Source organism: Lasiosphaeria miniovina, assembly GCF_030549165.1.
Source record: "Lasiosphaeria miniovina strain SMH2392-1A chromosome Unknown B0T26scaffold_2, whole genome shotgun sequence".
Lineage (NCBI taxonomy): Eukaryota > Fungi > Ascomycota > Sordariomycetes > Sordariales > Lasiosphaeriaceae > Lasiosphaeria > Lasiosphaeria miniovina.
In genome coordinates this window covers 5,403,669-5,426,573 of record NW_026848221.1, presented here as the reverse complement: position 1 = coordinate 5,426,573, position 22,905 = coordinate 5,403,669, and the positions used below count along the sequence as shown (strand labels likewise).

The 22,905-nt window shown below is 54.5% G+C and overlaps 6 protein-coding genes across 6 annotated transcripts; all 6 read left to right on the top strand.

The window, feature by feature from the left end:
* Positions 1–5,270: 5,270 nt before the first annotated feature.
* B0T26DRAFT_167615 (uncharacterized protein) lies at positions 5,271–7,173 on the top strand. Its single transcript, XM_060433543.1, has 5 exons — positions 5,271–5,538; positions 5,595–5,648; positions 5,704–6,000; positions 6,073–6,305; positions 6,381–7,173. The coding sequence occupies exons 1-5, from the start codon at positions 5,397–5,399 to the stop codon at positions 6,702–6,704; spliced, it is 1,050 nt and encodes a 349-aa protein (XP_060301211.1). The 5' UTR covers positions 5,271–5,396; the 3' UTR covers positions 6,705–7,173.
* A 3,185-nt stretch (positions 7,174–10,358) lies between these two features.
* B0T26DRAFT_672897 (peptidase family M41-domain-containing protein) lies at positions 10,359–13,161 on the top strand (the record flags this gene model as incomplete). Its single annotated transcript, XM_060439525.1, has 2 exons — positions 10,359–12,285; positions 12,362–13,161. 2 exons carry the CDS (start codon positions 10,359–10,361, stop codon positions 13,159–13,161), a joined length of 2,727 nt encoding a protein of 908 aa, XP_060301210.1.
* Positions 13,162–13,302: 141 nt separating this feature from the next.
* On the top strand, positions 13,303–13,872 carry B0T26DRAFT_167619 (uncharacterized protein). Its single transcript, XM_060433544.1, has one exon. The coding sequence runs from the start codon at positions 13,389–13,391 to the stop codon at positions 13,743–13,745; it is 357 nt and encodes a 118-aa protein (XP_060301209.1). The 5' UTR covers positions 13,303–13,388; the 3' UTR covers positions 13,746–13,872.
* An 807-nt stretch (positions 13,873–14,679) lies between these two features.
* B0T26DRAFT_639587 (putative chloride-bicarbonate anion exchanger AE2) lies at positions 14,680–16,792 on the top strand (the record flags this gene model as incomplete). The annotated part of the gene is made up of 4 exons (XM_060437152.1): positions 14,680–14,885; positions 14,951–15,121; positions 15,192–15,257; positions 15,328–16,792. 4 exons carry the CDS (start codon positions 14,680–14,682, stop codon positions 16,790–16,792), a joined length of 1,908 nt encoding a protein of 635 aa, XP_060301208.1.
* A 2,605-nt stretch (positions 16,793–19,397) lies between these two features.
* B0T26DRAFT_767790 (uncharacterized protein) lies at positions 19,398–20,267 on the top strand (the record flags this gene model as incomplete). The annotated part of the gene is made up of 2 exons (XM_060446489.1): positions 19,398–19,730; positions 19,868–20,267. The coding sequence occupies 2 exons, from the start codon at positions 19,398–19,400 to the stop codon at positions 20,141–20,143; spliced, it is 609 nt and encodes a 202-aa protein (XP_060301207.1). The 3' UTR covers positions 20,144–20,267.
* Positions 20,268–21,173: 906 nt separating this feature from the next.
* B0T26DRAFT_167498 (uncharacterized protein) lies at positions 21,174–21,651 on the top strand. Its single transcript, XM_060433542.1, has one exon. The coding sequence runs from the start codon at positions 21,353–21,355 to the stop codon at positions 21,608–21,610; it is 258 nt and encodes an 85-aa protein (XP_060301206.1). The 5' UTR covers positions 21,174–21,352; the 3' UTR covers positions 21,611–21,651.
* The last annotated feature ends 1,254 nt before the right edge of the window (positions 21,652–22,905 follow it).

Genomic DNA, 22,905 nt, shown 5'->3' with positions numbered 1-22,905 from the left:
GGGTACCTTAGGTATAGCATTGGCAAGAAGGGAACTACCAACTCACAAAGGAAAGGGAAAAAAGGGGGAAACAAAACAAACGTGGTTTCCGAGTGACGTTCAAAGTGGGGCTAAAAGGCGGTCCCTCATTCTTGTTTTTGAAATTCCATCTCCCCTTTTCTCTCTGCTTGCTTGGGAACCCCGTCCCCCACTACGCGGCTAGCACGGGCCCAGACACCCGCCCGCCAACCTGCCCGGCCCGAGCCGATTTCGGGTAGTCAAGCTGCTGGCATGGACTGGCCGGGGTTCTCGTTAGGCTGTCGCAAGTTGAGGGGGAATTTTTTTCTTTTTTTGAAACAAAAGTTGTGTTGCTCCGAGTGAGGCTTGCTGGTCTAATCTCCGGCTTCGCACCTCTTTTCGAAGGGAAGCAAGCGGTGAGGAAGTGCCTCGAGCCAAATCAGCTTGGAGAGGAGCTCGAGAGGAAATAACGAAAAAGAAAAGGTAGGACGAGAAATAAAACATATTGTAGAATCCGAAATATCATACAACGTTTTAGAAAAGGCTCGTCATGCTGGGTTGCAACATGAATTGTCGAGGGCCACCCTGTTTGTGGGGAGGAAACTTAAACCCAAGGGCTTAAAATCTTGGTGAACCTGGCCGGTGGAGCGGGGTCTTCACACCTGAAGGGTTAGGGTTGGCTATGGTTGCTTGAGTCGACCATTGTTTTTTTTGGGAGTAGGGAGGGTAGGTCAAGGAGGGCATTCTGAAGTCTGTCGAGAGGATTCCACTCTGAATAATCCCATGTATTGCCACTGGAATCTATTGATTCTACCCACTGACAGGCGAGAAGAATCTGAACCCCACCCCCTTTTATTATTTCTTTTCTAGACTCCGTTATCCTGAACCGATGCAGACAAGCCGGCGCCACCACCCAACGGAAATTTTGCACTTTCCAACCTGCGGAATAACTAGCGGAAGCCTCATCTTTCCTCTTTTTCCCCTGTAAAGAAAAACAAGACAAAAAATGCGTAAATTCTCCTTCGGAAGCAGAATCGGCTGATGTCGACTAGTTCACCAAACAGCTATCACGCCCCCGACAATCCGGCTATGCCTCAAACGTCTTTCAACTCGCCGTTGTGCCGGTGTTTTTGGCTTCGACTTCGTGAGCTAGAGGCGAGACTAGTTTTGGTCGGTTTCTCTGGATCTTTCATGGAGCCGATTACTTCCCGTCGTTTCGGGCGCGGGGAAGTCTGTCTGTTTGGTGTCGGTCAGTCTTCCATGGCAACGGCGCGCAGGATGAGTAAAAACCAAAGGTTGGTCCTACTTCTTCTTTTGCTCCTTCGACGGGATGCACATGCTTATAAGGCTGCCCATTTCGCTTTTTTCGTTCTACGAGGCCGGAGACGACCCCGGAGGCTAGCTTAGCTTGGTCTTGCTGGATCAATCGTTGGCTATTCGAAGATGGCGGAACTTTTCCGATAAAAAAAGAGCGTGGGGAGATTCTTTAGCAAACTGTGCGCGCCCCGACGAATCAGGTAACTGGACACTGCAGCTCGGCTCTCGAGGCACTATGGCCGGCGCCCGGACTCGTTTCCCTCTCGCCGTACATTTTGTCGACGATCCGTTCACGGGCCGGTTGACGGCGAAGCTGGTGAACGACAGACGCGTCGTTTGGCGCGTTCCGTTCCGAACTGATGGCTCCTACACTTTCTTCCCTCCCCCCACTCTCCAAGCCTTGTCGACCAGACTGGCGCCATAGGGGGGTCGTGTCACCACCACCAAACAGGCAGGTGGTGTGCGCCCCTGATGAATTGCCTCGCATCAACTTGCCCATCCCATCGCACAGCAAAGTCGGCCTTGATTCCCAACCCGCGTCATAATGCACCATCCGGTGTCTGCCATTGGCAAGCTTTGGAAGCTGATCTCTCTTGCAGGTTCTTGTCGACCATCCTTCCTTCCCCGTCTGCCCAAGAGCGCTGTAATAAGAGCCCGGTTCAGGGTTAGGGTTCATTGGGCATCCAACTTTGGATAAATCATTGCCCATTCGAAGGCATTGAAACCACTGACACTTGTCAAGGTCTGGAATGGCAGCTGCCGGAAAAGGAGGCCAGCGCATGCAGTCGAGTGACGAAAGAAGACGCCGTGCAGCAAGTGGTCCATCTTGTAACTGGATGGTGCTCTCATGACCACCTACCCTCCCTTTCAGATCGTGCATGCTTCTTGCATGAGACAGGCGCTTAACTCGCACTTGCAAAAATCCCTAGAGAATTCCTTTTGGGCGTGTGGTGCCAACCGGGCTACACTTCGCGTTGTGCAAAGAAGTGTCGGATGCCGTTTGGTCAGGTTTATCCTCGGCACGAGAGCGTGCCTCTGACCGCTGAGGGGGCTGGCGGAGGTGCCCCAACGGGATTTCTCAGCGGGCACGGACAAATAGGGTTTTGGATTCGAGCGCCTGCGTAGCCGTCGTTGGCCATCGCCGCGAATCGGGCAACGATCAATGGGGGAGAGAATTTGGAACCGAGTTTTCGAGGGACAGCAACAGAGAAGACCAAGCTTCGCATTAGCGCACCAGAGGTCCAGCTCGGGGTTCTCTGTTGCAGAAGATGCGGTGGGTGGTTTGATCCTGGTATCGCAGGTCTACCATGACTGATGGAGACGTCTCGATAAAATGGGAGAGGCGCAAAACGTTCGGGGCTGGGTTCTGATGGAGATGAAGGAGAGAAAGAGTAGGACAACAGCCACGCGCAGAAAAGCCTGGTTAGGCTGCCGAATTATACCCCGAATGGGGCCGACTCGGGAGCTTTGTGTAGTGATAGCAGAGAGGGGCAGGCAATCAACTGGGGCCTATCAGCATTCCCGGTGTGGTAAGTACCAGAGAGGCTTAAGGGGGTGCCTCAGGAACCGTCACTGCTGGTCGTTCTTCTACTGGTATGTACAGTACGAACAGGACGCATTGCACACCATCCACTTTCAGCTCTTTCCTCTCCCCCAAGGCTCGCTGTCAAGGAAAGTAGTGCTGCCTCCTGACACCTTCCATTGATCGAGGATTTTGAGACGGCTTGGTGCTTTCTTTGCATCTCCCGTTCGCTGCGGTCATTTCGAGAGCCACTACCATCCATTCGAAACACGGGGGTCTTCATCAACTCGTTTAGTATTAACTTTGGGCACAGTATTTAATCGCGGGTCCAAAGCGTTGCCCCGGCGCCGGAGATGCCTTCGTTCTGCCCCTTCCCCACTATCTTTTCTGGTCCAGGTTCCTCGCAGTCAGCCGCTGGTAGCACATGACTTCCCCTACCAGGACCGGGTCTGAAGCGCATAAAATCCAACACGACAGTCTTGCTGCCTCGAGTCCAGGGCAGCTAGTTCAACGAGTTGTCCTGCCTAACAAGCCTTAGCAAACCACATGGTGTCTTGACTCCCCATGTCTTGAACAACTTTTCCGATCTTGTCGGCAACCCTCTGTTCGATCTGTCAATCTCGCAAAGTTTTATCCCGATGAGAAGATAGAGCCATCAACATTCTGTTTACCATTTGTTGATTCTAAGCGCGTCCAAAGTACGTCCATTTCTTTTCTCTCCAGAAACCCAAAGCGCGGGACCAGGAGTCCGCGAGGGCTTGTCGTATTTACCTTGACCAGAAGCCACGGCTTCAACAAAGAAGACTCGCTGTACCCAGATGGTCAGCTGTTGTTCTAGCCTGTCAATCTCCTCCATTCCGCCCCTGATGTCGTCCTTCGTTCGCCTCGAGGGCGCACTAACTCCTCGCGATGGACTGCCAGCGATCCCGAACCAAGTAATCAACCTACAATCCGGATCACCCGGTCCGGATCGCCCGGTCCGCCTTTCCTCGTTCAATACAAGTGCCATCACAAAATAAAATAGCAAGGACGTATTTGGATAAGATAGAGAGGAATTGCGCAGCGAAACTGCAATTAGGCAGCCTTGCTGTCTGGACCAGCAACGCAAAAAAAGACTGGGCGTCGAGGCGAGGTATGCGGTGATACCCTCTAGGCAACATGACTGACTTCCGTAGCCTTGCCAGTCTAGCAGGCTGACGGTAGGATGCCAGTACATTGCTTTGCGGTTGGTAGGTAGGCATAGAGTATGTGTAACACTGCAGAAGATCCATTGTTCTTGTCGTGACTTCTTTCTACCGTGATCAGGTCCAAACCCAGAGTAATTACTGCAAAGTCTTCGTTCGCACTTGCCCCGCTAGCACAGTCTTCATGATATTTCTTAAGCACATGGGTAAAAGTCTCTGGCCCGTTCGGCTCACGGTAACCTGGACTGGATATAAGGCGCCATTACCGAATAGCATAGTGCGGAAACTACTCTGTCGGCCATCTTGCCAGAGAGCCTCATGTCTACCACAGGCAGACGAGGCGCGCAGTGCATGCGGGAGGGACACTTGTCGATCTTTTCGGCGTGCTGGATTGCCCGATTCCAACAGCCACCCCCTTCCCCCCAATTGGCCGTCTTTGCCTTGGGTTTCCACTGCGGATTGCAAAGTGCAGACTGTGGCTAGAACAGACGAGAACGAAGCCAGCAGCCCACCTTCTAGGCTCCCCCAATTAAGGCATTGACGAGTTAGAAGGTTAAGGGGAAGGGGGTTGGTCGCAATTTCCTGTTATTTCCCAGTGGTGGTCTTGCAAAGCAGAGTCTCCGAGCCTGCAGCGATATAACCCTCTACCAAATAAGTTGACATAAAGAGAATCATTTCCCTAGCACAGATCCCCGCTCCAATTCGAAATGGGTTTGAAACGACGTTCTTCCAAAGATTCCCCGCTGGTTTCGATTAGCAGCAAGATGCCAGCACATCAAAGCCTCATTTCACTTACCAGGCGGCACAGTTCTCTGGCCATCCCTCCTTGGGGGCCTCTGCAGGCGCATAAAATCCGGACCTTTTCAAGGCCGTGATTTCGGCTGCCCGCTTCGAGTGAGTGACTACCTAGGTAGCATAGCCTGACGGCACACATCACTCAAGGAAGCCAGCGACGCTCCCAACAAGACTCGAGCCGGCCCCCTCTTACCTGTCGGACTGTAGATATGGAGCTATGTATGTACACCGCCACCAACGTCCCACGAGTAAAGGAGACGTGTCGTGACAATGTGGGTTGTCTGGCCGACTTAAGGGCCGCCTCTCTCCATTCAACGACCTGTCGCATCAAGCTCCCGTACACCCTCTCCGCGCCCACGGCCCTAAAATGCTTCTCTTGAGCCGCAGCAAGGCTCGAGAGACAGAGGTCTACCGCGGATTTGCCATCGGAAAAGGGGAATGGGACAAGTTGAGCACCGGGAGAACGTTTTCTTGCAAACAACGAGCGCCCCGGCCATGGCCGCGGTCCGACGAAGACTTAAGTCAACCACAAACCCGCCCTCAGTCCAGGCCTCGACCCGTCTCTACTCAAACCTTCAAGCATGGCAGCTACCGCGAGTTCAGCTACGGGCGACAAACCCCACCCGACGAGCCACTACGGTGGTTCAAGGGGCTCTGATACAGTTGACATTGAGATGCAGGCGCAGACAGAGCCAGTGCAAGCAGAGCAAGCAGCGCAGGCAGGCAAGTTGACCCAATACTAAGTAAACACTGGCAAAAGTTTTAATACTCGAAAAAAGGGGAACTCAGCCCCGACGACGATGACAGCAAAAGCCACATCTCAGAAGCAGACTGTAAGTGGCACCTTCTCACAATCTCGCCCTAATCACCCAACTAAACCACAGGCAGTCCGAGACTACCCTATGGGCTGGCCCCGTTTCGCTCGAGAGCAGAACCAGTTATTAAACGGCAGCAACCACCGTCGGTTCGGCGCGCTCCGTCAGCGACTCCTACACTACGACGAGGCCATGCTGGCCATACTCGAAGCCCGGCTCCTCGAGCTCGACAAACAAGACGCGGTCAACGACGCTTCCCAGCTTCGTTCTCTATCGCCGGCGCAGATAAACGTCGGCGGCAAGGGAGTCGAGCAAACATGTACAAAGGACGAGCTGATGGCCGAAATACACGCAATAGAATCCCGCTATTGTGAGTACGTTTCAACGGGCAGAGATGCCGGCGCCAGCCCCCACATGCTAACCCTCGTTGTTTAATCTTCAGGCCAGAGGCTGCTCCATGAAAGAGACATTGACCAACTTCCCTCCCTCAGCCGCCTCGCGTGGAAAAACCTGCGCGAAAACGTCGAGCGGAACGATATGTTTGATCAAGACGCATCAAAGTTCCTTCGTGAGGCCGACGACTTCATCACAACACGAGCTGATGGCATGAACCACCGGATTGAGTGGCTTGTGTACGGCCATCAGGAATCGAGCCGTTGGATGTCCGCCATCATGGTAAAGACACACCATATACCTACCTAGTCTCGCTCTTTGCACGTATAACTAACAAGTGCCATGACCTCCTAGTAGAACATGTTCTTCCTGAAAGAGAGCTCTCCAAGAGGCTCCACCATGACCAGCAGGTTCGATCACGGCCGGCTTAAAGTGATGCTGACCATTTCGGTTGTGCTGATAACCATTGTGTTGCTCTTGGCCCCAATGGCACTTCTGTATCTCACAAATTTCGGCAAGGGCCTGTCAGTTGGGATCGTAGTCATTTTTGGCGTTGCGTTTACGTCCATAATGGCGAGTCTGCCTGACATCAGGCTCGACACTGTCTTCATTGGCATGTCGGCGTACATGGCCGTCTTGGTCACGTTCCTCGCGAACTTGCAGAGCCAGTGCCAATGCTAGCGCTAGCTTTGTCTTTCTTCGTTCGAGTCCATGGTTAACCAGGGGGTTGTTGTCTACTTACTCGTTGTGTTGCTGCAGTTGCCAATCTATCCTTGTTTTTGCCTTTTCAGCCAACTTTGGATATTGCTTGACTCTTAGAATTGTGATTGCGTTATATACTGATAATGAACCTTGGATGATTTCTTTCTTTCTTTCTTTATTATTTTTTTATTTTTATTTTCAATTATTGTCTTTCATTTCCATTGTTTTCCTTACCGTGAAACATTGACATCTCCCCCATTCCCCCCCTTTACTTTATTTTAACTTGCCTTTTATTCCATTTTGGCATTTTTTCATGTCTTCGTTTTCTCCATCGCGTTTCCTCCCATCGTGTCCTAGTTATCTCTATATGCCCATGTTGTTGTTGCTCTGAGTTCCTGTTTCCTATCTCGTGTTACACAAAGCCGACGTCGAAGTAAGGGGGAGGGAGGGGGGGGGAGTAAATAAGGGCCCGCCATTGCATCCACCCCTGTCATTATGACCTGAGGCTAACCTGTCTCCTTGCAGGCCCATCTGTTCACACGGCCATACAAATCACTGTCAGTACTAAGCGTTCAAAGCCCAGCATCTTGAGCCGATCGCTATTGTCGTCTATCCGGATTAGATGCTTGTCATGGTTTAAAGTGTATTTCACTGTTGGCGAAAGTGCAGTTTCAGTTATTCTGTCATATAACCCGCACAATTACTTTGTCCAGTGTTTCTAAAAAGAGTCGGAGTATAGTAACGGGCAAGCTTTGAGCGACTGTTGTCGTTGTCCTACAGCTCCACCTCTGCTGAGCCGCAACGCACGGATGAGAGTTGTCAGGGATCCGCCATGCATAGTCTGTCACCGGCATGCAGTCAAAAACAAGTGATGCCTTCCGAGCCAATATTGGCCCTGGCTCTGCTGCAGTGGCGCGTCGGCTAGAATTACCGCCAGGACTCGGAAAGCTTTTATCTGTGCGAAGATCGAGATCCATGTTGTTTCCTATCTTCGCCGGTAGTCGGAGGCGGGCGTGAGCGGGAGCCCTGCGGTATGCCTGATGCGGTGATAGCGGTGGGTGTTGTGGAAAGGTCTGTCCGCAGCCTCGTCAGGACTCGCGCGCGCGTTTTCTGTGCACTGTTTTTTTGGACCCAGCACAACGCGGTGTGGGACGTGTAACTTATCTTACCTACATAGGTATGGTACCTACCACCTCAGTTGTTTCAAAAATTCCGTTTTCCCATTTGGAGGGTGTTGTTTTCTCAGGAACAGCCTCATGTCGGTTCTCCTTCCTCCATCTCGATACGGCAAATTTGTTCAAGAAGCGCCCATTAATACACCACTGCCAAGCCGGCGACTTTACGACAGGAAGATCAAGATGATGAACGAATACTCAAAACGTGGAAACGTTGGGCGCCTGCACCGGGAAAATCTAAAGCGATGCCAGTCTCGACGCAAAGAGTTTGTCGTCTCTTCGTCCGAAAGGGGGGGTTGGGTCAATACGATTTTGAAATGTGCCGATCCTGGAAGACGAGGAAGGAGCTTTGGTCTCGACATGATGCGATATCATACGGGGAAAGGCAGGTACGTTTTCGAGACTGACACGACTCCACAGAAGGCACGATCTAGGTCAAGACGCCTTCCTGAACCTCCGACCGCTCGATACCGAACCCGCCCCTGACGATTCCTCGACTGCCAAACTCTGACCCCGACCGTAACTGTCTGCCCAAGCAACCGCCAATTTTACACGTACAATTTGCATGCATCCCGCTCTCGATGACGAGGTCCACCAGATTTGCGAGTACCACTTCGCGACTACCCGCAGTTGAGACAACCTACGCCAAGTGCACCTCGTCTTGCCTCGTCACTCCGTTAAACTTGACAAGTCTGCACTCTCACTCGCTCCACCTTGTTCGCACCTTTTTTCGAGAACCCGTTGTGCAAGTTCTGCGCGAAGAATGCTCGAGCTGCACACCTGCACACGCTTAAGCCTCCTCCAGTCAAACGAAATCCCTAAAATACCGTGACACATAACACGATGGGGTCATACCGCCATCCGTTTCCGAACCTTCTTTCCTTGCAATCCTGCAAATGATGGTCTGATCTGGTCTTCGGTGCCACAAACCGCGAGCCCGGAATAGCACTGGCAACGTTCCTTGGAAGAAAAAACAGAAACAATAAAAAAAAAGAAGAAAAGAAAAGAAGACATGGCGGGCGCTCTGGGAGAAGGGTGCTTAAGTTTTGACGAAACTACTACTCTGCCACCCCTTTTAATTTTTTAATACTACTCGTCCTCGCTGTCGCTTGCTAGCTCAGTCGTCTCGCTTGCCTCCATCCTCTGTCGTCTGCACCATCGCATGTAGCACACACCTGAGCGCAAGAATCCCATCAAATTCTCGGGCAGGGCAGTGGTCTGTATCTGAGCAAGACACTCGTCCCAATGATATAGGTACTTATCAAACTATTTGAGAACGGGCAAACACATCTGGAAGCATCGTTCAAGCACTTGGCTCTCGAATGACAAGAAACCCTGAACTTGCATTTTGGCATTTCCAGTGCTTGTGCTAAACTGGCTGCAACCTATGCTAAATCCTGCAACCGCGTGTGTCGTGAATTGGGAAGCTGGGGGACTCCAATCTTTGTAGGTAAATTTGTGCATCGTTTTGTTCAACGAGCTGAATATTTAGAAAATGCAGTGATGATTCTCTCGATGGTGTTCCCGCCGTGAGGCGGATCGCCATCAACAACTCGTTTAGGCGTTGGCCGCATCTGCGCGAACACTAACTCCTGAACGCAAAAGGCCTTCATCACCCAACATCGGAGTTCCTACTACTTAAGGGATGGTCGATCTCTTACCTGAGCTAAAGTTCGACAAACTCGGCAATACGAGATGTTATATCTACTAGCAAGTTCAACACAGGTGCCAAGAGTCTTGAAGTCCCATAGTCTTTGATGACTCATGCATCATCAAATTGCTAGTGCTAGTGTGAAGTTCTGTCTGTGTCTGTGCTGTGGCCACGGATGGAACCAAGAGGGGCTGCTCGAGTGGAGTCTAGGATGCTGTTGCTTTCACTGCAAAGTGGAATGAAAGCCGATTCGGACGCATCCTTTCGAGTTTGTATAAACGTCGAAATAGTCAACCCATTCCCGACTCTTATTTTGCTGCGCGCAGTTACTCAATTACCACAACTAGATTGTCCCGCACGTCGGGTCTTGTCCCCAAAAGAGAAGCCAGAATGTGGAACTTGGAAGCTCAGAGACTCACCTGGACGGATTTGCTCAGCAGCACGTGACTTTGCCACTAGCGCTGTTCTGGGTCTAGCCCGTCAGCTCCCGGCCAATTTCTCGTCGCATCATGGACATGGATTGCATTCGAGTTTGGGACCTCGAAATCATTTTCCGAATCGGCCGTCCACCGACTCGCAAGCAGCACACGTACCGCATTCGCATACCCGGACACGACGCATTGACAACCTGGGCGTTGCTGGACTGTGGCCGTAACAGCAATAGTAACAGTGCATGGCAGCAAGTCGAGACGCTGAAGGGAGATAGCACGGCCGGCACCAGGCAAGAGGCCGTTTTCGCGGCTTCGGCCCTTGGCGATCCGCCCCTTCCCCTTCGCAGCTTCTCGCCAAAACACCGCCTGCCTCACCATGTCGCCAATTCTCCGCCTCTCGGCGACACAACAGCTGACACGCTGCGCGCGTCAGTCTCTCACCACGGCCTTGCGCCCGGCCTACCGAGCTGCCCGTCTCCCCCGCGTCGCACCAGAGAGCTTCTCCAAACCCGGCCCTAGATTCTACTCAACCAAGCGGCCGCTGAAGCAGCCCGGCAGCGACGGAACCCCCGCGGGAAAGAATGCGAAGACAGACTCCAAGCCTCCCCCACCCCCAAAGGCCTCGCCAGACAAGACGCCCGCTGCCGATAAACAACCAGAGGACCTCCCCCCGCTGCCGTCAGGATGGGTCCGCCTGGAGGTTGAAGAGCTCGCCGAATTAGAGAAAGTTTCCAAGCGATTCACCTCCCCCCAACGAGAAATAGTGGAAGAAATAGTCCAGAGCGTTGCGATTATTGGAGCGCCACAAGAGCTCCGCGACTTGCTGACCAAAGGAAAAGCCGGAGAGTTGGGTATCGTCGATGGGGTCAGGCTCCTCCGGACATCGACCCAGATAGCAAAACGAATCGCCGAGTATAGGCACAAGCATCCTGAGAAATTCGAAAAGTTCAACCACCTTGACGAGCCACTAGAGGGTGCTCCCCGCCAGGGCCAGGAGCGCCAACAAGAGCAGGGTGGTGGCGAGGGCGAGGGCGAGGGACAACAGCGCCGAGCGGATGGCAAAGGTGGCAAGAATGAAGAGCCGCCCAGGTTCAAGTGGCCTGAACCGTCCGACATAGCTACTTGGGCTATCGTGATGATGGTGCTGTTCCCAATGTTCCGCGTTCTCTTCCCTAGCTCCGAGTCTCGCGAGATCACCTGGCAGGAGCTGCGCAAGAATTTCCTGGACAGGGGGCTCGTGCACAAGATGGTAGTGTTTGGGAATCGTGTTAGGGTAGAGCTCGACCGCGAGGCTCTCCAGGGCGTATACCCCGACTCGCCCGCAAACAGCCCCAACTTCAGCTACTACTTCTCCATCGGATCTGTTGATGCCTTTGAGAGGAGGCTAGATCAGGCCCAACAGGAGCTCGGCATCCCACCCTCGGAGAGAATACCTGTTAGCTATGAGAGTGAAGGCATGTTGGGCAACATGCTGTTTGCCTTCGGGCCGACGCTCCTCCTTTTCGGCCTGATTGCATGGGCCTCGCGTAGGGCCTCGGGAATGGGCAGCGGCTCTAGCGGCATGTTTGGGTTCGGCAAGAGCAAGGCCAAGATGTTCAACCACGACTCGGCCGTCAAGGTCAAGTTTGCCGACGTGGCTGGCATGGACGAAGCCAAGGTCGAGATCATGGAGTTTGTCAGCTTCCTGAGAACCCCCGAGCGCTTCCAGAGACTAGGCGCCAAGATACCCCGTGGCGCAATCTTGTCGGGCCCTCCCGGCACGGGCAAGACGCTCCTTGCCAAGGCCACGGCGGGCGAGTCACAAGTGCCATTTTTCAGCGTCAGCGGCTCTGAATTCGTTGAGATGTTTGTCGGTGTCGGCGCGTCCCGCGTCCGAGATCTATTTGCTACGGCGCGCAAGAACGCCCCGTGCATCATCTTTATCGACGAGATCGACGCTATCGGAAGATCTCGCTCTGAGGGAGGCGGATTCCGGGGCGGCGGCAACGACGAGCGCGAGGCTACGCTTAACCAGATCCTCACAGAGATGGACGGCTTCAACACGTCGGAGCAGGTGGTGGTTCTGGCTGGCACCAACAGACCTGACGTCCTCGACCAGGCCCTGATGCGACCCGGCCGCTTTGATAGGCACATCAATATCGACAGGCCAACAATGGCGGGCCGGAAGGACATCTTCAAGGTTCACCTGGGCAAGATTGTCACCGTGGAGGACATGGAGTACTTGACAGGACGTCTCGCCGCTCTGACGCCGGGATTCTCGGGTGCTGACATTGCCAACGCGGTGAACGAGGCCGCCCTGGTTGGTACGTAGCAGTCGCGACTGGTTCCCCTTTATCTTTGAAGCGAGGGAGAGATGTGGCTTACTGACATTTCGAGCAGCCGCTAGAGCTAACGCCGATACCGTTGAGATGATACACTTTGAGCAGGCCATTGAGCGCGTCGTTGGCGGTCTGGAGCGCAAGTCGCTGGTTCTCAGCCCCGAGGAGAAGAGGACGGTGGCGTACCACGAGGCTGGCCATGCCATCTGCGGTTGGTTCTTCCGATGGGCCGACCCATTGCTTAAGGTTTCAATCATCCCCCGTGGCCAGGGCGCCCTTGGCTATGCCCAGTATCTTCCCAGCGGCGATGCGTACCTGATGACGACCAACCAGCTCATGGACCGCATGGCCATGACATTGGGCGGGCGCGTCTCGGAGGAACTACATTTCCCGACGGTAACCACGGGCGCAAGCGATGATTTCAAGAAGGTTACGCGTATGGCAAGCACCATGGTGACGCAATGGGGCATGTCGGAGAAGCTGGGCCCGCTGCACTTCCAGAACGACCCGAACTCGCTGCACAAGCCGTTTGCCGAATCGACAGCCCAGACAATTGACTCGGAGGTGCGGCGCATCGTGGACGAGGCGTACAAGCAGTGCAAGGATCTCCTAACAGCCAAGAAGAAGGAGATTGGAATCGTGGCTGAGGAGCTGCTGCGCAAGGAAATGCTGACACGCGACGACATGGTGAGGCTTCTGGGCCCCCGAGAGTGGCCGGAGAAGGCCGAGTTCGCGAAATACTTTGGGCAAGAGGGAGGACCGCCACCCCCGTTCCCCACCGAGAGCACGGATTCCCCGACTGAGCCCCAGCCAGCAATCTTTGAAGAGCCGTCTGCGAAGCCCGAGGACGTAGCAAAGTGAGGCGAGAGAGATGAGGTGTTTGGTGCGCAAAAACAGCAGGAAAAGTGTCGCATAGGGCGAGGAGGGCTGGGTGAAGCATGGAGCCATCTAGAGGAAAAGGGACAAAAGTAGATGGGGCTCCCCCAAACTTGTACATCTCCACTTGTATGATTTACCGATGAAAGAGAAAAATCCAAGCGCCGTTTAAACGGAGAGAGGCGGAGGCGGGAAGAGGAAAGAGGAGGAACATGACCATTGGGAAACTTGGAATACTGCTGCTGCTACTCGCCGACGGCTCTCCTTTGTCTGTCAACCTCGGCCCCTCAGCGGTACCGCCCTTCAACAATGTTATGCATAATCCAGCCAACTGGAAGCACATTACAGCGAAAATGAAGCCGGATGGATGCCTTCGTTATATCTCATCTACCGAGGGGAAAAAAAAAAGACAGGAAAGAAGATGGCCGAGGCCTTTCTCTCTCCCCGTTCTATGTTTTGTTCTGTATATATATACGCGTCGTATATATGGGTTTGGGTTAGAGTTAGGCAGTTATCGAAAGTCAATTGGTCGATGGCTGTGTCTATCTCATTGCCTTATTATTGTCTAGCTTACTTACTGCACCTTGTTGTCTAGTTTGTTTCGCTTTGCTTTCTTCGGAGTCATATCTACCTTGGGCACTTGGGTGGTTTCTAATGTAAAACAAAGGAGGTTGTTCAAGGTAGAGTTTAATAAAATCATACCCTAGGTAAGTAGGGAAGCAAGAAAAAAATAGTTGTAAAATGTGAAATGGCGTCGCGAAAACTTCACGGCGGCACGGGTGTATCATGAACAGTACTATACACATGTTTCATATTGCTTTCCTATGTATTCCGTCCTCCCAGAATGGAACAAAAGATGGGACGGGATGACGGTGTTGGCGATGTTAGCGGCGTGACTACCTTAGCTGCTGTGGTTGGGGAAGCGAACGGCCCGCGGCGCAAAACATTTGGAGGCGAACTTCTGGGGTAGCTATTTTAGCCCTTTTTCGACGTGCTAGAAGGCTTCCATTTCCCAGAATCCGTCCATTTCATCGAATTTTGCTCTTCTCTTCAGCCTTTTCCATTTTCCTCATTTTGTCACTTGAGTTTGGGAGACTGGGGGAGCATGCAGAGGAATAGGATGCTATGCTGAGGGTTATCGAGTTGCTGTTTTCCCCTGGCCATCAAATTCTCTGATCGCCCCCTCTATCCAGAGTTACGCAGATCATCCGGGCAGCATCAAAGCCTCGGCAGTGCAAGCAATTGCAAGGTATCTTGGTTAATGTGGCATCACTTGGAAGAATGACATCAATCACATCCACAACACACGCGACGGCCGCTGGTGCTGCCCGGGCGGTCGGCGCAGACAGCATTGTTGGTGACAGTGGCGGCGGTAATAATGGTGACGGTGGGGGCGAGGGCGGACGCCGGCCGCCCTCGGCGTCGTCGGCGTCGCTGTCGTCGGCCGGCCGGCGCCGGAGAAACCCCAACATGACATGGCCGTCTCACGAAGCCGTTGCGCCCATGGCCGCCGCCTCGTCGTCCAGGTCGTCACTATCGCTCCCCGCGGCTGCGGCTGCACCGCCCCGGGCGCCAAAGTGGTGGAAGATCCGCCTGTTTCGCGGCATGGTCAACGACATCCGCCGCCGCGCCCCCTTCTACCTCTCCGACTGGACAGACGCGTGGGACTACCGCGTCGTCCCGGCCACCGTGTACATGTACTTTGCAAAGTGCGAACCCTTTTGGTCCCAGCTTTTCATGCAGTCGATCTGCTAACACTCGCCTCGCCGTCCAGCATCCTCCCTGCCTTGGCCTTCTCTCTGGACATGTTCACCAAGACCAACATGCAGTACGGCGTGAACGAGGTCTTGCTGGCTTCCGTCCTCGGCTCTGTAGTCTTCTCTGTCGTGGCCTGTCAGCCCCTGGTCATTGTCGGAGTTACCGGTCCCATCACCGTCTTCAACTAGTACGTGCGCGTTGCCCCCATTTCCTCGATGGAATTCACCTTGCTGATGAGGTTCTGCGTTGTTCTTCAGCACCGTCTACGACATTATGAGTCCGGCGGGGACTAAATATCTTGCCTTTATGTGCTGGATCGGATTGTGAGCTGCCTCCCCTTAACCTTCTTGCAAGGGGGAAACAGGAGAGAGATGCTGACCTCGTTTGATGCAGGTGGTCTCTGGTCTTCCACTGGGTCCTTGCCATCACCAACTCGTGTAACTGGCTGCGCTACGTGACGCGCTTCCCGTGCGATATCTTTGGCTTCTATGTCGCCTTCATCTACCTGCAAAAGGGCGTCCAAGTGCTTCAACGCCTCGGCGACGAGGAGCCCTTTTACCTGTCCCTCGTTGTAGCTCTGCTGGTCTTTGCCATCGCCTACATCTGTGGCGAGCTCGGCCTCAGCAGCCTGTTCCGCCACCCTGTGCGCGTCTTTCTCAAGGACTACGGCACCCCCCTCACTGTCGTCTTCTTCACCGGCTTCGTCCACTTAGGAAAGATGAACGACATTCACCTCGAGAATCTCCCAACCAGCACCTCCTTTCTCCCCACCGCCGACCGCGGATGGTTTGTGCACTTTTGGGACATACGCGTTTCTGAGGTCTTTCTGGCCATCCCCTTTGCTCTGCTCTTGACCATTCTGTTTTGGTTCGACCACAATGTGTCGTCCCTCATCGCCCAGGGCACTGAATTCCCACTCAAGAAGCCCGCCGGCTTCCACTGGGACCTCTTCCTGTTGGGCCTGACGACAGGCGTGGCGGGCTTGCTCGGTTTACCCTTCCCCAACGGGCTCATCCCGCAGGCGCCCTTTCACACCGAGTCGCTGTGCGTCACTGAAGTGGTGGCTGACGTCGACGAAAAGTCGGGTGCCAAAGGCCACTACGAGTACAAGGCAACGCGTGTGGTCGAACAGCGCGTGTCGAATCTGGCCCAGGGCCTGTTGACACTCGGAACCATGTCGAGCCCCCTGCTCGTGGTCCTGCATCTCATCCCGCAAGGCGTGCTGGCCGGTCTCTTCTTCATCATGGGCTTTCAGGCGCTCGAGGGCAACGGAATCACTGCCAAGCTGCTCTTCCTGGTGCGCGACGAGTCGCTGACTCCTCCTGCCCACCCGCTGCGCCAGATCAAACGCCGTGCCGCCATCTGGCTCTTTGTTGCCGTTGAGTTCATCGGCTTCGGCGCCACCTTTGCCATCACCCAGACCGTCGCCGCCGTCGGCTTCCCCATTTTCATCTTCGTTCTCATACCCATCCGCGCCCTGTTGCTGCCCCGTTGGCTGTCCCCTGAAGAGCTTGCCCTCCTCGACGAGGCGACCGCCAGCCCTTTCACCATGGAGAGCGCTGGCGGCAGCTACGGCAGCGCTTCCGTCATCGATGCCCCGGACCGCGGGTCCAACAGCGACGAGCCGGATCGCACCCCCAAGAATACTGGCAGCACTAGCGGCGGCCTGTTTTCCGGGCCCGATAATAGCACCGAAGCTAGCGTCCTTCGCCGGGTGAGCCGAGCTAGCCGCGAGGAACGCCTTGCCGAGCTGGGAGAGAACCGGCCCTCGCATGCGCTTGCCGCGGCCGACGCCGAGGCCAGTCTTGCCGGTCCGGGCAGGGCTCGGCGGAGGGGCAGCACCGCCGTGGTCGACTAGAGATGTGTCCCTGTAGAACTTCATCGGCGGTCAGCTGGCTCCCGGAGCTGTGAAAGTCAGTATTAATTGCTAGTGCGGGCCAGATAGGTGGCTTAGCCCGCCCTCGACTGCTTTAAGAACCCATGCTCCAAGTCGCCAAGCATGCCATCTTGAGAAAGGCACTCCTCTGATCTCTGTTCTCCCCTCTGTCAATCCTACCGCCACTAGAGTATAGTTGAGATGGAGCGAGGAAGCTCGAACATTACGGCATATAGAGATCCATACTCCAACAGATAAACACACACCCCTGAGGGGAAGAGCGTCACTGACAAACTACAAACCTCAAGTCTAGACCGGCGTCTTATTATGTGCTACATAGACTCTACATTACACTGCATATACCTACATCTCTTCGAAGCAAAACAGACTAGGTACTTTCGCCGGGGAGATGTATAGGAGGAGGAGGAAGAAAACTATGAAGAGCTCGTATAGAGACTGAGAACCCAAACTTACCCACAAGACATGATAGAGCACGAGAAACCTCGTGATATCACATCTCATATTAGGGGAAAGTGTCTTCTTCCGCTTGTTTATATAATTACTATCCATACATATCCAGACTTGAATAGATGAGAAGGTTAGTGATAATGTGTTCCTAGATTTGTCTTCATCCTAGTACACTATGGTAAATATAAATTTATATTTCATTTTCCCTCTGGGTAGATAATCCTGCACCCCTGAAGCAAGTGCGAAAAGACTCCGGGGCGGGGTCGGTGGTTTAGTGTCTTACCTTTTCCCTACTGGGCTTTTTCTCTTTTGCTCCCCTTTCTTCTTTTCTCAGGGCAACATACCTATCGTTGTGACTTACCTTTTCAGCATGCTTGTTGTGACCCGCCTGGTTCTTTTCTGCGGGCGGGATAGAGTTTCCTTGCTGCGATATTTTGCCCTTGTCTAGGTAGACTGCGAGACCGGGACAGCGGGTTTCTCTCCTTTACCCGCCGCCATACCTTGTCTCACCTCGCCTCACCTCAACACGCCTGCCTGCGGACACAGGCTCTTTAATCTGTGCCTGGCAATCAACGCTTGATTAACCCAAATGGATTGGGCGAATATACCCTCATCTACCAGAATCACTGTTAGATGAATGGAATTTCACCAATGAGTCTATTCTGGCGTGATGATCAGAGCCAAAAGTTTGTCGAAAGTGGCACAAGGGGCGGTATTTCGTACTAAAGGTGTCCGGTCTGTAAATCGCATAAGAAGGGGGTCTACTGCCCCCCGGGGTTCAGAGGATCTTGCGACGGTGGGTTAGAAGCTCGTCGTCATGGCCATCTCAGCCGTTTCTGCTGCTGCTCCCATGCAACCACTCTTCTCTCGCCAGCAGCAGGTCTAATGCTCGATAAGACCTTGGTATTATGGGCCATCCCCGGATTCTTGTCACGGCTACTCGCCCAGGCAATCCCGATCGCCCACCCCTCCAACCGGGCGGAATGCAACCCCTAAACGTGCTGCGGTCCATGGAGCGAGCAGGGCCCTCGCGGAGCCTAGGACACCTTTTCTTCTGCAAACAGGCACATCGAGCGGTTGAGGTCCTTGCCTTGCTGTCTGCACTCTGCCGGACGGCCTCTTCTCTTCCGGTCTGATGCCTCCGCTGGTCCCGCCTGCTTGCAAAAACGCTGCCTCGTGGAGGTTTGATCCTGGTGGGGACAGCCATATTGACCGTCCTCGTCCCCCCCATTGACATACAGCAAAGGCGCAGCTCGGCGGCCAATGGGAGAGAGCAGACGAACTGTGTGGTGGCGAAGGAGGTCGGTGGGGCTCGACGAGATCCGACAGTCACATTGCCGGCCTCTGCCAGTGGATCATAGCTTCCTGTCAACCACCAGAGCCGAGAAGACGGTCCCTGTCGGCTGCAGAGACAAGACCCCGACTGACCGGGGGGTACATACTTGTCAGTGAAGATCCGGCTGATCTTATTGATGGCCCCGGTCTACGATATCAGTACTAGGAGCAGCAAGACGTCGAGACAAGCATACAACGCCCGCAGTTGACGACGTCGACCCCCGGACAGCTGAAACAAGGACATGCGCGCGAGGCTCAAGCAGGCAGGTGGTGACTGGGCGTAGGGGATGCCTCATCAACTCTCGCAGCGGAGCTATCTGTCATCTGCCCTCGCTGGGGCCATTTCGACCGCATCGACGAGCGCCGACGGATATTGCGGCCATCCTCGCCCACCACAAGCCTTGCAAGTACTCTCCAGGTACGGTCGGGGTACTTCCGGTTCGCGCTGCCCTCGCCGCTCGTGGATTGAGCCGATGCATGCGGGATGCCCTTCGTGGGCGCGAGGTGAGAACGAGAAGCGAGAGTCTGATGCCTCGGTTTCTTTCTGCTTTTCCTGCTGATTCCCTTTTCTTGTCGTGCGTCCATGCACAACCCTGCCGATCGCTCCGATGCGCACATACAGAGGCTGGACTGACTGCTTAGCCTCTTTTCGGCTTTTGATGTCTGCCGGTCTCACGCACGACACGACGGCCGCGACCACCAGCACTAGCTAGCCTCTAGAGGAGGGGGTGGCACGCACACCCCTGGCACTGGCAGCGGCGAGCGAGAGCGATAGATTGAAAAGATGACTGAGCGCAGGGCTAGGCAATTGATGGCCAGGCAGCTGGCAGCAGCAGAAGCCGCCCGTGAGGCCAAGGAATGCTGCAAAGCTGGGCAGCTCGCATCCCCCCCGACAGGGCCCAGCCAATTTAGCCAAAAGAATAGATTGACAGAGGACCACCAGAGCGCTCAACCCGGTCATGGGATGAGTACAAGAGCCAGGAAAGCCGGCCACGGCGCGCCAGGAAGGGTGCTCAGCCAGGAACAAAAACGGCTAGACGGGTTGGAGAAAGAATGGCAGAAAAAGCGGAAACTTGATGCTCGCGTGTGCGCTCTCTCGTCAGCTACGGGTCTCAAGGTAAGGTGTGGTGTGGTGTTGAGCGTTCTTCTCCCCTCCGTCGTCAAGATCTGCCGTTTTCCATCGTCTTTTTTCTCTCCCCTTTCTTTCTTTTTCTTCCTTCGGCTCGTAGATAATGGTACCGATGATGAGGTTAGACCGGGGACGATGGCAAGCGTCTCCAGACGAAAGGTTACCGTCGCCCATCGACGTTGCAGACCCGAGATGGGCGCGCGCGCGCTATCAAGACATGGAGAACAGACTCAACCGGCAGACCACTCCACAGCGGTCGCCACGTTCAATATATCCTATCCTTCAGCCACTACTGGCTTGCCCACGTGATTCGAGACAGTCGAGTGCACGAGAAGAGCATCGAGAGCAACGGCCATCTTTGGGCAGGATCATCCGCCCGCCCAGATTTTGGGACACGGTGAGGCAGGCCATTGGAAGTGTAGCCGTAGCATCAATGGGAGGAAGGGTTGGAGTGTGGCTTGCAGCATGGCAGGTAGGTAGACGGATGATGTGACGGCAGACGTCAATTGCCAAGCCAAGCAGGAGACGGTGCAGTGGGTGAGGTGGTGTGACGGTCAGTGGGCGTGGTACTAGGCCCAACGGCGCTGCTGACTGTGCAATTACACTTGCCCTGCACTGCACTTGCACTTGCCCTGCACTGCACTTGCACTTGCCCTGCATTGCACTTGCACTTGCATTTGCCTCCCTGAAAGCTCTCGACGTAGATGGCTCGTGCGCCTCCTACAAGGATCTTGGCGAGCTTGGTCACGGCCGGCAGCACTTGCCTTTCTTTTTCGCGCTGCCCTTAATTTGGTCCCGCGTCTAGTTGACGACGTTGGGGGCGCGCTCCAGCCCCGAGGCCGCAACAGCTCCTTCCGCTTTTGCCTCTCACTCTCTCTCACCCACCATAGGTTACCCACCTAAAGACGGGTAGGTTCTTTCCTCAGCAGCACACCTGAAATGGGCCTGGATCACTCCGTCGGGCCCAAGAGGCGACCCGTCCAGTGGATGGAGACTTGGGATGGACCGCCCTGGAATGGAATCCATGGAATTCACCCTCATCTCCAGCTGGGCAAGGGAACCTTCGCTCACCCCATTACTTCGGAGCGTAGACTCGCGAGCCTCTGGTCTCCACTGACAGCCACAACGGGAGCGTGCATTCTCTCCATGTCCGTCTGTTTCAACCGGCTCCGTGCAGGAGCTACCTTGTATACATGGTAGACAAGGCAGGAGTGGCTGGCTCTAGGTACGAAGTACCTTACCTACCTTACCTTAGGTAAATCACCTGCCTTGTACAGTACCAAGGCAAGGGATTCCGTACCGACGTTCCCTGCCGTCCATTCCGCCTCTGGGCTTACATCTCCCGTCTTTGACTTCTCTCGTATTCCAACTGAGGTGTCTGTCCCCGCTGTTCAACAGCTCCCAACGTCCCACTAACCTTACCTAGTGCTAACCAAGCACCGTATGCCCTCTTTGCAGCTGCTCTGGTCCCAGGGATGGCAGCCACGGCTAGAACCATGGTGCCCCGTTTCTGCCAAGGCCTAACATCATCTGTGTAGCGAGGGATTGGGCTCGGCTCGGAATCTGGAGCCGTTGAAGCTCTACTGTCTCAAGGTTCCTACCCATCCTGAATGCCAAAGTACGGCACTTGGACAGATCGCTCGCCATTCCGACTGGCCCTCCCTAGAGCCTGGCTCGGGGCTCAGGTGTTGCGCTCCGTTCGGGCATGGAGACTGCTTGCGCCTTGTGCACTACCGCGCGGTACGATGCCTACTACGTACTTTGTACTGCCGGCTGCCACCAAGGGCTTCCATGTTTCCTCTCCCTCGCCTCACAGACAGACCAGCTCCTCTCGCCCTCTGGTCTGGCCAGAGCGTGAGAGGCAGTGAGGGCTCTGGCACTGGCTTTGGGGATGCCTCATGACATTCGCCTGCATGGTCAACGCGCACAGCATGCAACCGCTTGGCACGCTCACCACACACGGCCGCTGCCTGGTTGAGGGGGTCCTCTGAGCCCTCCGCAGTACGACTCAAGATGCTTCCGAGATAGCAGTTCTCTGCGCCTCCCCCCTATCAGCCGTCTCCTCCCTACACCCTTCAGCCAGCTCGGTTCCCATCGACCTCGAGGCCCGACACATGGCCGGCTCAGCACTTGCATCTCACCTCGACTTCCCTGCGCGACATGCCGTGTAGCCACCGTAGGTATGCAGAGTTATCTCGGGGGCTGACGGGGCTACCGCCCATGCTTACCGGCACGGTATATGCAGACACGTCTATTCACTCAACGGCTGGGAGAGTGGCTGCAAGCTCGCCGTAGAGCTGACCGCTGTGGTGCCGGCATCCCATCTTCGACGCTGTAAGCCAGAACTACACCAGACCACTCCGCCTCCTGGGTCGTGCCACATTTTTCCCATTGATCTGTTCAGCGTTTTGATCCATGTAATGCGCCTTGGGGATAACGCAAACAAAATGTCAAGGATGGTGTGCGCAAACACCACGCAATAGGTTCTGCAGCTTGTCACTTGAAGAAAATAGCGTACATGGCCCAGCCCCGGGCCGAGTTACACCGACTGAGCAAGAAAAACGTATTAGCCACATGGGGAAACGGATGACGAGGTTAACAGCGCACAAGTCCGCAGGCCAGACCTCCAGAAAGAACGGACATGCCGACCGAGTTTGCCCATGAAACCTTTTTTTTCGAGGTATCCGTGTCAACCAAGAGCTACTGTATTACGCAGATGCCCTGTCTTGGGCAATACGCCTTGCTTGATAGCAGTGCAAACAAGCATATAAGGAAGATTCCGAAGTTCAAGGTTTCCCCGGATTTCTGCGACGTATTGGGACTTGCTGTCAGTCTTCCACGCTTGAATAACTCAGATGGAGCCAGATGAGGTGCCGACTGGTGTTTGATGTAGCAACGTGCAAAGGGGAGAAGTCAAGTCAAGGTTGCACGCACTACCAGAGCAAGCCGGAGACTATGCGTACATGTTGGTTAAACCCGCAGATCCCCTCCAGTCATGTTCTAATGGCCGTAACGGCCCTCAGCGTTTCATTCCGCAGTTAATGACGGAGGGCACGTTTTTTTAATATCCTTATTTTCCGAGCAGGTCGGTGCAGGGTGGGCCAATTAGGCGTCTTGGAGTCAGGCTGGTTTTTCTGCCTGCGAGCTTGAATGGCAGGCCACA

Excerpts from the sequence above, each read along its gene's own strand:
- B0T26DRAFT_167615 (XM_060433543.1), top strand. The coding sequence starts at position 5,397 with ATGGCAGCTACCGCGAGTTCAGCTACGGGCGACAAACCCCACCCGACG. Across the intron at positions 5,539-5,594 it reads AGAGCAAGCAGCGCAGGCAG|GGGAACTCAGCCCCGACGAC; the intron begins GCAAGTTGACCC and ends ACTCGAAAAAAG. Across the intron at positions 6,306-6,380 it reads GTTGGATGTCCGCCATCATG|AACATGTTCTTCCTGAAAGA; the intron begins GTAAAGACACAC and ends ACCTCCTAGTAG.
- B0T26DRAFT_167619 (XM_060433544.1), top strand. The coding sequence starts at position 13,389 with ATGACCATTGGGAAACTTGGAATACTGCTGCTGCTACTCGCCGACGGC.
- B0T26DRAFT_167498 (XM_060433542.1), top strand. The coding sequence starts at position 21,353 with ATGCCAAAGTACGGCACTTGGACAGATCGCTCGCCATTCCGACTGGCC.